The 13,346-nt window shown below is 40.1% G+C and overlaps 1 protein-coding gene across 1 annotated transcript in view; it reads right to left on the bottom strand.

Moving 5' to 3' along the window:
* Positions 1-416: 416 nt before the first annotated feature.
* The window catches only part of LOC117555552 (killer cell lectin-like receptor subfamily F member 1), a 34,705-nt gene continuing 21,775 nt past the window's right edge, over positions 417-13,346 (bottom strand). Inside the window, exon 2 of the mRNA XM_034230449.1 lies at positions 417-1,280. Within this exon, the coding sequence (XP_034086340.1) occupies positions 943-1,280 (338 nt within the window). The 3' untranslated portion in view covers positions 417-942. The remainder of the gene's footprint in view (positions 1,281-13,346) is intronic.

Below are 13,346 nucleotides of genomic sequence, written 5' to 3'. Positions count from 1 at the left end.
CAATTCAAATCTAGATTTAGAAAAAGAATATTAGCAGACTGCACAAATTTACCAAAAATGTCTATTCCTAAAATAAAATAAAGGGTAAAAAACAGTGAACAGTCCTTGTGTTTGGGTTTTCCATAAAAATAAAAAAAATAAAAATAGGATGAGAACTACTGTATTGTAAGCATACACGGAATAGTATGAATAATTTTCCTCTTTATTGATTTGGTATTGCATTTCCCTTTTGCCCTGGAAATTACCTTTTTTTAAATCCTATCTTGAAATCTGAAGTGTGTGTGTGTGTGTGTGTGTGTGTGTGTGTGTGTGTGTGTGTGTGTGTGTGTGTGTGTGTGTGTGTGTGTGTGTGTGTGTGTGTGTGTGTATTGTGTGTGTGCCATAGGGCCTACATTGCAAGAACCACAAGCCCAATCCATGGTTAACAGTTTATTACATGTCAGAAAAAAAATCTATTGTTTACATAAAATAAAAACATATTATAATCATGATTTTACATAATTTGAACCATTACCCAAATTGAATTACATCTTGGAAATTAATGTGATAAAGTGAGTATATGAAATATTTATTATAGCAAAGCAGAATAGGTTAATTATTTCTTGAACTCTACCAATGGTATACAAAAAATACCTTAAGAAATGAAAAGAAAAAAACACTTTGAAAGGAAATATGACAATATTCTATATTGAATAAGAAATGAGCACCAAGGCTGTCTGTAGTTATCTCTCCCCGGCTACTATAAAGGAAGCAACTTAAAATAAATCTTGTCCTCGGAATTTGTCAATGACTAATCTGCATTAAGTGTTACCTTTATAAATGATGTTCTACCATCTTCAGGTTGTGATTTATTTACATGTGCCATTAAAAAACCCCAGAGAACAGTCAGTGTAGAGTAAGCTTATATAAATAGACCGGTGGGTTTAAAAAAATGTAGGCCTACTATAAGGCGCAGATACAATTAAGAGATTCCCCTTCTCTCCTTTCATACCACTTCCCATCTCTCTTCATGGCTGTAGCCCTGTCACAACCCTCAATCTTCTCGTCTTGGGCCCAGTTGTCATAGCAGACCAGACGATCACTGACCCAGAACCACAGATCCAGAGTGCAGGTGTAGCGCATTCCCAGCCAGACGAACTCAGTGTCGGCCATCTTGGCTCTCTTTTCGACCCATCTCTGCTGGTGACGGTCAGTGATGGAGACCAGGTCACGGTGCTTCTCTCTGCAGTAATCCAAGGCCTCATCCCAAGTCTTCTTCTCTTTGATCAGGATCACTTTGTCTGTCATTAATTGAAGACATGTAAGTGAACACAGGGGGCTTTGTTGGTGTTTATTCAATTATTTAGATCCCTGTGCTTCAATATTACAAACAATGTTCATAGACAGAGAGGGTGGGTATAATTTGAGAGGAAATTTACATTTTAAACAACTCAAGGTCAGAACAACTCGGAAAAGTATGTGCATAATAATAAATGTTATGGAATGGTTTGGAGCAGGAGTTAAAAAACAAACCTCAAATATAATTCAGTTTAAAAGGATGTACAGAAACACTTTTTTGGAAAACTATGAGAATGAAGAAAGGTGATTGAAGATGATACATTATTGTAAATGTATGTATAAATGTAAATATGTAAGTAGGAATAACTTGCAGAAATGATTTAAAGGATAATCATTGATCAGCAGTAAGCAAGGGGTGTGAATGAATAAGCATTTGCTTCCTCCTGCTCCCTTTCGGACAAATATGATTTATTATTATTAATATGAACATTTTTGTTGAATATATAAATATTATTATGAATATTGATACATATTGTATTTTAACAATACAGTATTCTGTTTTTCACATTTGTTATTTCTTAATCTGTTCGAAATAAAGTTTGAAGTGAAAATCAAATGAAATGAATATGGTCCAACGCTCAATATCCCAATCATTGCTTGTACGTTTGGTGCTCATGTTAAATATCTTTAAGAATGTCTGAAGCAGATTAAGTGACCTTTTATCTTAAAGCTAGCAATGTCATAACTCCAACATTAACATGATTAAAAAACCTAAATGTAGAATTAAATGAAACACTTAGCCTGCTATAACAACATTTAAATTGTGTGAACAGATATCTGTGACATGACGAATCGATATTTCAGTTCTCATAATATTTTGGTCACGTTTCTTTTAAATGTAGTATTTATTCCTTGATGACAGAGCAGAGACAGTTTCCATAAGTGTAATTTTATGAAGAAATATATCATCAAATATCAATCAAAGTCAATCACATTCAACACAGAATAAAATTCAACATGTATGCATATACAAGTATTTACGGTAATATTGTGGGATAGACTTTTGCAAAACTCACCGTCATAGCAGTAGAAGGGTTTTTGATTTGTGCAGATGTCGGAGCTCCATTTTCCATCTGGCTTAGTCATAGCACATGTCTTTGAGGCTTCATCTTCAAATGAGTCCTCCCAGTGTCTGAAAGAGAAATTCTTCCCATCTGACCAACTCCAGGTGTCTCTGAACAGGCCGATCCACAGATCTTGTTTTTTGTGTTTTTCGGTATTTTCCTTGATCTGTTCAAGTCCACTGACCAGATCAGTGTGATGTTCTCTGCAGTAGCTCTGAGCCTGAAGCCAGTTCTTCTTACCAGGACCCAAATGGTATGTTTGTCCCATAGCTGTGTGAATAAACAGAGTTAAGAGGTACACATTCTTAGGATCTCCTCTTCGTCATATGTTACTACTTAAAACAGGTGAAACTATTAACAGTAACATTTGCATAATTCCTCTGATGTTTTAGAATGACGTGAAAGTTTGTGTTGTCTTACAACGGTAAAAATCCCATGCTACCATTCATCGTTTTGTTTGCTTTTTAAACATTAACATTACAATTGTCAATCACAAAAATGTATTATTTTATTTTTTCTTTAACAGTCATATTACAATATTGCACAATGTAGCTTTACCACTCTCAAGGCTACCCATGCAGAAAAAGAACAATTCCAATAATTTGTTATTATTAAGACTTCAATTACAATATGATTTGAACAATAAATAGGCAATACAAAAAGCAAACTAGCAATTAAGTAAGAATAAGAAAACAATTATACTTACCAGAAATATATACAGTTACTTACATGGGCAATGTGTACAGTATATGCATATAAATAGTATATCATATACATGTTTTGAATTATAGTGCAAACGTTGGTTATAGTTGACTGTATAAAGAAGAGGTGTGTGTCCACTAGACCAGGGGTTCCCAACCTTTTTTCCCAAGAGCCCCCCCCAAATCACACACCACACACACACACACACACACACACACACACACACACACACACACACACACACACACACACACACACACACACACACACCACACACACACACACACACACACACACACACACACACACACACACACACACACACACACACACACACACACACACGGGGGGGGCAACAGCGGTAATTAATGTTTAAAACTCTCAAAATGCTACAACTACTGTCACAAACTGGATGAATGTGAAGTATTTTGATAAAGGAGGATGAAAGCGTAATTAAGGCGCACTATTGGAGTGACTTTGATGGTTATTGGACTCCAATTCATTTGGATTCCCGCTGTATGAAGAAATGAAAGGACGGCGCGGAAGTGGAAACAATTCACAAAGGGATTAAACTGTTTAAAACACATGCTCAAAGTAAGCCAGATTTTGCCGATGTGTTTATGTGGATTCAAAAGTCGTAAATAATCTACAAAATGGAGGAGCAACTAGGACAAATAATTCAACTGAAACCGACATGGACAATGACTATGTTTTAAAAATGCGCTTATCCAGAAAAGCCTGGTTTGGACACTTTACGGGCGGAAGAAACATTTCTACTAAAGAAAGAATTATACATTTCTGTCTTTTTATGCCTTTAATAGCCACTAACTTGAATTGTTAATTAATCAATTATTTTTTAGATTGTATTGTAATGTAGAGACAAGGCTTTTAGTGACAATCATGTATTGCTTTAAAAAAAAAAAAAAAAGTCTAAATATGATATTTGGCCTCAAATCATCTGAGGCCTGGCGCCCCCCTTGCGATCTTTGGCGCCCCCCAGGTTGGGAACCACTGCACTAGACAGCATGATTTGCTGAATACACATAGCACCATTATTAGCCACATATTCTCACCATTGTAGCAGATGAATTTATTATCTTCAGCGCAAGATTCAACATCCCATTTGCAATCATCATTCTCATCATTCTCATCCATCTCAACACAGTTCTCAGAATCTTTTGGCTCTCCATTATCCCACAGTGCCTCAGATTCTTTGTACTCCACCCCCGGCAGAGACCAGCGCCATGGTTTGTTACCGCCTCTTTTGGTGTGCATGTGCAGTCCAATCCAGATGCCTGTAGTCTGTGAAGAGTTACGCATTCTCTCCATGTCTCTCATGTCAGACACTGTGGCCAGGTCAGTGTAATTCTCTCTGCCATAACTCTGGGCTTCATACCAGGACATTTCCTTTCGAATGAAGTGGTACTCATAGAGGTGACATGTGAAGATGAAACACTGATCTAAAAACAGAGGGAAACAAATAAAAACATATATATATATTAGAAATCTTATTTCAAATGTGGGCTTTAAATGTAGATTGAAAGGTATTGATTTTAGAACGAAAAATGTAAGCAGATGATCCACTCACCCATCAGAATGAGCACAAAAAGACTCCACTGCATCTTTGCTCTGTTAGATGAAACTGATATGACACAATTCTTCCAGGTTATAAAAAACACTCCTTCGGAAAGTGTTGTCTAATAAGGAAGGGGATGATAAGAAATATGCAAACCACATGTAAGTTACTTGTAAAATACACATAAAGAAAAACTGTCGTATACGAAAATGTAGATAATCTATATAAAAGCAGATGTTCTGGTGTTTATGATGATTATAATCATGCACATGCGATATGAGAGGAACCAGTTACAATACGCAAGTGTGAATCAGTCAATTCCTGCCACATTTAAACATTTATTATAAAGAGTTTCTGTAACTGTGTCCACCCTTCGTGAAAGTTATAGAGAATTAAATGATAATAAAGTATACTAGAAATTAGAAATACTGAAGGAAAAAATATACATTCACAATATAATGTGTACTCCTTTTAAAATGTTAAACTTATGTAACGTACAATAAATATCTCTAAGAACCAATCAACTCTATCAATAATAAGAGACAAAGGTTAAACTTACGCTGGTTTCTTCTGTCCTCGCTTCACTCTCTGCGTCGTACTGGTTTACACTTCTCCCAATAGACGTTTAATATGTCGCTAATTTACTGCCAGCATTTGAATATTACAACAGAAAATATTAAGATCTCTGTCGCGAACATTGATCCAAAGCAGAAGTCCATATCAGTTATGACAGGATATTTACATACAGTAATGTAATGGAAAAAAACAGAGGTGGGACACGGAAAGCTGACTGTCCAACAAACATGGTTTGAAAAATGCTGAAAACTACACTGATGAAAAGTTTGGAAATAACTACAGAAATACAATTCATAAGCTGATGTGTTTAACAACAGGGAGAATACAGTTTGAACCAATTAAACCCAAATATCGTATCTTTTTTTATTTGTTTTACAGTCCAGAGTGTGTTTGTTTCGACCCATGACGAAATATGAACCGAGTCATTGCTTTGTAATCAGCTTCATTTTAATCTACTTTTTATATATGTATTTATGATTTATTCAGTTGTATTTTTTTTTTTGCTTTGATTTTTTTTTTACTTACCTATACTTTATGTAAAGATATGAGTTTTATATTCTGAGAAAAATGCCTCTGTTAATTAAATAAGAAAAATAAAAAAGAATAATGTAAGTAACCCTGGAGCAGCACGCCTGTTAAATAGACTGCATTTTATACGGTGCTTTTCCAGTGTTTTATGAGCCCTCAAAGCGTTTTACATAAACAAGTCAGCATTCACCCGTTGTCACCTATTCATACAGAAATTAACATTCACACGTGTCAAGCACCGTTTAGTCTTACGTCTAAAGGGGTTTCTTACGGGAGAACGGAGACAATAACATACAACAACCAATACTCAGTCGGAATAGAAGTAGTTGCAGTGGTGGTTCTAGACTAATTTTACTAGGAGGGGCCGTGATTGGGCCACTAATCTAATGAGAGGCATATTTAATGCAGGAAGAAGGAGATTTAAAATGTTTTTGTTTAAAGTCATAGCACTAAAGTTGTGCTTAGTTATAAAAGAAACAATGGGACATTTCATTATTCATTATACTTAATGTTTTATTTTGCATTCTGGTTAAATAACCCATAAAGTCTAACCCACTCCTGAAACATAGGTCTTTAAAAGTAGCAGAATATTGAAAGGTGAATAAACAAAATTCTAAAAGATTATTATCAAACCAGCAGAATATAAATATTATAACCTCCACACAAAGACAAAACAAAGTCATCATTGTATTGCACTCTATTGTTGAGGTGTTATTGTTACTGTTGAAGTTTGATGCATCACATTATTTGTGTTTTATTCAAATGAGATATTTTCATTTGCTAAAAAAAAGACATTTCACAATGTGAGCCTGTTCGTGCTGTTGATGCTCAAAATTTGCATTTTTCCGCTACAGATTTTCTCCATTCTGATGGGTAAGTGGATTTTTTATTAAAATCACATCTGGAGTCATGAAACTTCTCACTCTTCCTAACAATAAAAAGTGAAATAAGTGAACTCAGACCCCCATTAAGTTGAAGGGGACGATGTAAGTGGTGGGGCTGATTTTAGTACTCATGAGTTTGATTTAATGATCAGATGCTTGTCATACTGTCAGCTCCATCACTGCAGAATTGTCTCTGTTTTCAGGTCAGTGTTCCTTCTTCACATGTCACCTCTATGAGTACCACTTCATTCAAGAGTTAAAGTCCTGGGAGGAAGCCAAGAAGTATTGCAGAGAGAAATACACTGACCTGGCCACAGTGTCTAACATGAGAGACATGAAGAGACTGCCTAAACCTCCACAGGCTACAGATGCCTGGATTGGACTGCACAGCATACCAAGAACCGAGAGGTTGTGGCACTGGTCTCTGCCGGGGGTGGAGTTCAAAGAATCTGAGACAGAATGGATGACAGGTCAGCCGAGTATCAACGCTGATGAGAACTGTGCGGTGATAAGAGATCAACAATGGCACGATTACACTTGTAATAACGAATTTGAGTTCATCTGCTACGTTGGCGAGAATACATATCTAAAACCTAATTTCATACTGTGTAACAATATTGAAAATATAATCACATGTATTTTTCTGAATAAGGTAGAAACATGGTTAAGACAACAATATATTTAAAATAAATGTTTGCTTTTCAGTTTTATATAACATTAATGGTAAATGTCATGATACAATTCTACTCGTTTTAAATACATTGAAGTGGTCAGGTACAGGCCTACTTTTAATTATGCAATGTAACATTGTTAAACGTAACACTTTAATAGACTTTAAACTCAAATGATGTACATTTGATCACATTTTTTCACACATTTTTTTGTAGGAAAACACGTTTATTGAGACTAATTAACTTGTGAAAATATGTAATTAATTGTGTCTCTTTTTTCACACAGAACCAAAGCAAACATACCACTGTATAGATGAGGCCAATGCGAGTGAATGCGAGCTTAAAATGGAAAGATCGTCACATTCAGATAAGAACTTGTGGATCGGCCTGTTCAGAGAGGTCTGGAGTTGGTCAGATGGGAAGAATTTATCTTTCAGACACTGGGATCCGGACTCATTTGTAGATGAAGCCTCAAAGACATGTGCTATGACGGCTATGACCAAGCCAAATGGAAAATGGAGCTACGACAATTGCAGAGATGCAAAACCCTTCTACTGCTATGACGGTGAGTTTTGAAAAATTCTTTAAAAGTATTTTAGTTTTTAGTTATATATTTGTACACACATGTTAAATATCCTTTAGTGGAGAATGACAATTATAAAACCATGAAAGAGCAGAAAGTAATGAATATAATTTAGTCGTGTTTTTGTCCTCAAATCTTTTTATCCTGGCTTTTACAAAAGGTGTCACGTAATTTGTTACCCTAATTTTCTTTATCAACTGTTTTCATACTATCTCTATATATTGTACTTGTGTTTTTAGAGATTTCTATTTACTATAACAAGAAATGATGATTGCATGGTGCTATGTTATTGACATTCAGAGTTGTTTTTCAATAAAGGATTAATCTAAGTTAAAAAAACATCCATTTCAATGCCAGACAAAGTGATCCTGATCAAAGAGAATAAGACTTGTGATGAGGCCTTGGATTACTGCAGAGCGAAGCACCGTGACCTGGTCTCCATCACTGACCGTCACCAGCAGAGATGGGTCCAAGAGAGCGCCAGGATGGCCGACACTGAGTTCGTCTGGCTGGGAATGTGCTACACCTGCACTCTGGACCTGTGGTTCTGGGTCAGTGATCGTCTGGTCTGCTATGACAACTAGGCCCAAGACGAACTGGCTGAGTGTGGCATGGCTGCAGTCATGGAGAGAGATGGAGAGTGGTACAAAAAGGCTGACAATGAAAAGTTTAATTTCATCTGTGTTAAGTAAACCCATTGGTATATTTACTGCAACAAGCTCACTCTTCTCTAATATGTATCTGCTCTCTGGGTTTATTGAATGGCTCTAGTTCAAATATAGAAATCACAACCCGAAGAGGGGAGAAACTAAACTACTTACAGATTACTAATTGAGGATTAGATATTGAGAAAAAGGGGCAACACTAAATGTAACATGTTTTTGTCCCTGTGAACATCTGAATTACTTTATATGTTTTTGTTGTAGTAGTTATTCATAGAGTACATGTTATGTATATTTATTCTCTTAAAGTGTGGAACCTGTAATCTTCATTTTAATTGTTGTTGTGTCCTATTATATGTTTATGAGGAAAAATATATAAAGACAAATCTATAATGTTTTACTTTTCAAAAACATGTTACGTTATGGTTTAAATGTGGTGATGGTTATAATGCGTATCTCTATTTTTGTCATATTTACCTTTTGTGGAGTTTTAACTGGATGTTTAATTGTCTAAAACTGAATAAACAATCTGACCCCAAAACAAGGTGTGGTTCTTTCATCCACTGACTTTAAATAGTCATATTTACATTTACTTAAGAGGTGCTTATTTGACAGTAAAACACATATATAATCCATGGTTTTATAATTGTATAAACGTGGAAGTTGATGGAGATGTTTTTGTTCATCTACTTATCTACACTAGAGGGTGTCATTCCAAAACAAATTAAGTTTAGCGCAAGTTCAGACAGGAAGAACTATCACTCCGTATTGCACGTCATGGCAATACTCGCTCCCTGCACTAAATGACAGGGAGCGCCACTCCTCAGCTAACCTATCACTCCCCTTTATTTACAAGCCTAATTATCGCACCTGTTAATCCCTCTATATATGCTCTCCCCTTTCCTATCAGCTGTCTTCCAGGTGTCAACGCGCAAGCAGCAGCAGGGCTTCGTCCCAGCTCCAGGCATTATTCATCAGCTCCGCAGTCTTGCGGATTAAGCTACAGGCGGCGTCCCCCAGTCGGCTAGCGGTTCCAGCCGGCCGCCCCGCAAAACCGGACGCGGGAGGAAAAGACAAGGAAATCGGGCTCCACGGAAGTTCCTCCGGCTAATGGAAATGGGCTACTTCACGCAAACAATTGACGCACACCTTCAGTCTCTCAAGAGGGCATCACTGGCATCAGGGCCGCTCAAATGCGGCGCTTCCGGCTTCACGCGGAACGGGTCCTCATCGCATGCGAAGCTTTACCCATTCTGGCTTCAACCACAACCCCTCCTGCAGGCAGGCAGGGCGTAAGCTACATCCCATTTGAAGCTACTTCCTCCTGCGCCTCACCTCTAAAACAGGCGTCAGGGTAGCGCTGGCAAGAGGCAGTTGCAACAAATTCACGATATGTTTCGTATATTGTTATGACATTTGGGTAATGCAGAGTGAGATCGCTACCCCTTTAAGAGAGGGTGTGGCGCGTGCATGTGTGCGCGGGCATGGTATGGTAGACCGAGCGGGATACATGTTTTCTAGAAATAACGAGGCAGCAGAAAAAGGAAGGTCTGTGATCTTGCGAAACAGAAGAGCTAAATAAATGCAACGACCTCCCAAGAAGAGCTCGCCTCTCTCCAGTCTTTCCGATAAAATGGGTTATTGAACCCGAAGCGTGTTGCTTCTGCCTGGGAGACGACAGAGAGTCATCCCCCCCGTTTCCTCGACTACGGTCTGGGAGCCGACAGGAAGTTCAACACTATGCATTGCTACCTTTAGTTCAGGGTTAAGGTGAGTCCCAGCAGGCAGTGTTGGTTGTAACGTGTTACAGTATGGAGTTCAGTAACGTATTACTTGCATTACTAATGCAGTTCGGGTAATTACTACCCATTACAATGCTCAGTAACTAACGCAGTTTCAAGCTTCAACACAGTGTTACCTGAAATAAATGGCGTTTCGTAGGGCTTATTTTCCTCAATGACCAAGTCGCTGCACATTATCCTGTTTATGACACGACCAGATACTAAATAAATTAGGAATTCACTCCCAATATTAATTGAATGATTATTGACTGAATGATCGTATTTTTCTCTTTCTTCTCCACTAAGAAATATTCCGTTTCTCGTTGCACCAACGGCTGGATCTGCGACAACAACATCTCCTCGGCAGTAGGGGTGCAACAACTAATCGACTTAATCGATTACCAAATTAGTTGCCAACTAATTCAGTCGTCGATTCATTGGTGACGTCATCACGTGTGTTTTACGCGCCGTTAAGTTCCAACGTATTGGTCTTTTATCCAACGTATTGGTCTTTTATCGGTACCGGAGACATTTATAAAATATATGTCATGTATTATTGCTAAAAAACATTATATCGCAGTCTTAGTGTCGACAGATTACTTAATATGATTTGTTAAAGGCTCAGGGCAATCTATATGACAAAGGTCAATGTTCCCCCCTTTCTACGCACGGAGATAATGTAATCTTAATAGTGTGCAGGCCAAGGCTGGCTCTTCAAAGCAGATATTAACGACGCGCTTTAAAGTTCCCATCATCGTTCAGCGGAACTCTTTCAGCCTTAAGCGGCAGTCAAGTAAGGAGAAACTACGTGTGCACCGGCTATTCGGGTAAATAATATTAATAGCTGTCTCTCCCCAGTTCAAATCACCCACTGCTCAGGGAGATCTCCTCATGCGTTGCCTTTACGCATCTAGTGTTCAAATACAACATTACTAACCTATAACTCCGCTCAACTGGGAAAAAAGAAGAAGAGAATCCTCCAGGAGCACAGCGTTCCTAATCATGAGGAACTATAGGCCCAGTCACACACCTGGAGTTCCTAGGCATCACATCAAGCTCATGGTATTAACGTTCCTCTAACCAAACTGCTTGCATCCACATAAACGTCTTCAACGACAGTTGCTCTTCCTCATCGGGCAACCGTACTTTGCATGCGGATATTCTTCGGCACGCCATCATCTCCCGTTTCCTGGACGTGGCATCCGCCGGCCTCACGACGACCGCGTTTTCCCCGACTTAAGGACGTGCACCGCACATCCTCCGTTTTGGGGGGGACATCTGCATGAGATCATCCGCATAGCGGCACACTCAGATTTCCACTATTGCTACACATTTATTATCACACTCGCTGGATCTAACACTAGCGTCCCTCAGAAAAGAAGAAGTCAATCGAGACGTCAGCTTTTCTGACATATCCTTTCACGCCAGCCATTTTAGCTTATATCTTAAGCACTCCAAATGCGGCGGCGCCTGCTCCGTCATCGCTGCCCACAACGACTCCCAGTTCTGCCCTTATAAATCCATGATCAAATTCCTACAGCTTAGACCTACCTCTAATCCTCTCTCACGATTATTCCTTATCTCAGGGAATTTTCCTTTAACTCAACGACAGTCCAATATCTATTTAAAACAAGTCCTCATTAAATCCGGGTTATCACCCCTTCTATACACGGGGCATTCCTTTAGAATAGGCGCAGCTACTTCCGCTGCTAATCAAGGTGTCTCATCCTCATCCCTGCAACAACTCGGACGGTGGTCCTCCTCCGCTTTCTCATCCTACATTCGCCCTGACCTCAATGCCGTGCTGGCTATCCAAAGGTCTCTCCAACCTTAAAATTGGTACGTATGCATATAACTGGTGGTGGTTCCTAGCATGTCAGCACGTATGTCGCCCCACGGCTCATATTTATTCCTGCATATCTAACCCTGTATGTCCAGGTTGTAAAACCTTCGGGTCGTATAAATGTGTCCCTGCTAAGGCAGGTTGCCCCGCACGTCGGTGCGTCCGGGATGCCCCGTTCGCCCGGGATGCCCCGTACATCCGGGACGCCCCGTAAGTCCGGGATGCCCCGTACGTCCAGGATGCCCCGTACGTCCGGGACGCCCCGTACGTCCGGGACGCCCCGTACGTCCAGGACGCCCCGTATGTCCGGGATGCCCCGTACGTCCGGGACGCCCCGTATGTCCAGGATGCCCCGTACGTCCGGGACGCCCCGTATGTCCAGGATGCCCCGTACGTCCGGGACGCCCCGTATGTCCAGGATGCCCCGTACGTCCGGGACGCCCCGTATGTCCGGGATGCCCCGTACGTCCGGGACGCCCCGTACGTCCGGGACGCCCCGTATGTCCGGGATGCCCCGTATGTCCGGGATGCCCCGTACGTCCGGGATGCCCCGTACGTCCGGGACGCCCCGTACGTCCGGGACGCCATGTATGTCCAGGATGCCCTGTATTGTATGTCCAGGATGCCCCGTAAGTCCAGGATGCCCCGTATGTCCGGGACGCCCCGTACGTCCGCGAAGCCCCGTACGTCCGGGCCGTTAACCTCCGGTCCGTATAATGTGTCCCTGCTAAAGTCAGGTTGCCCCGCACGTTCGGGAAGCCCTGCACGTTCCGGGCGCCCCGCACGTCGGGTCGCTCGGTGCGTCCGGGATGCCCCGTACGTCCGGGACGCCCTGTACGTCCAGGATGCCCCGTCCGGGATGCCCTGTATGTCCAGGAAGGATGCCCGGGAGGCATCAGATGTTTAAATTCTCACATGTATTAACCTCTCATTTCCACTGCATCCCACAAAGTAAGATTCTTCACGTTCAGTACTTCATACTTCATTTTTTTGGGGGTTCATCGGAAACGATTCTTCCCATCCCGATTGATATCCTACAAAACCTGGGCCTAATCGCCAAAACACCATTTCATTCACTTGTGATAAATTGTCATCATTATGTTTCATTTATATAATGTGACCGATAATAAATATGTAT

Source organism: Gymnodraco acuticeps, unplaced genomic scaffold, assembly GCF_902827175.1.
Source record: "Gymnodraco acuticeps unplaced genomic scaffold, fGymAcu1.1, whole genome shotgun sequence".
Classification (NCBI taxonomy): domain Eukaryota; kingdom Metazoa; phylum Chordata; class Actinopteri; order Perciformes; family Bathydraconidae; genus Gymnodraco; species Gymnodraco acuticeps.
The sequence above is the reverse complement of the archived record's forward strand: the minus strand, read 5'-3'. Positions and strand labels throughout refer to the sequence as shown.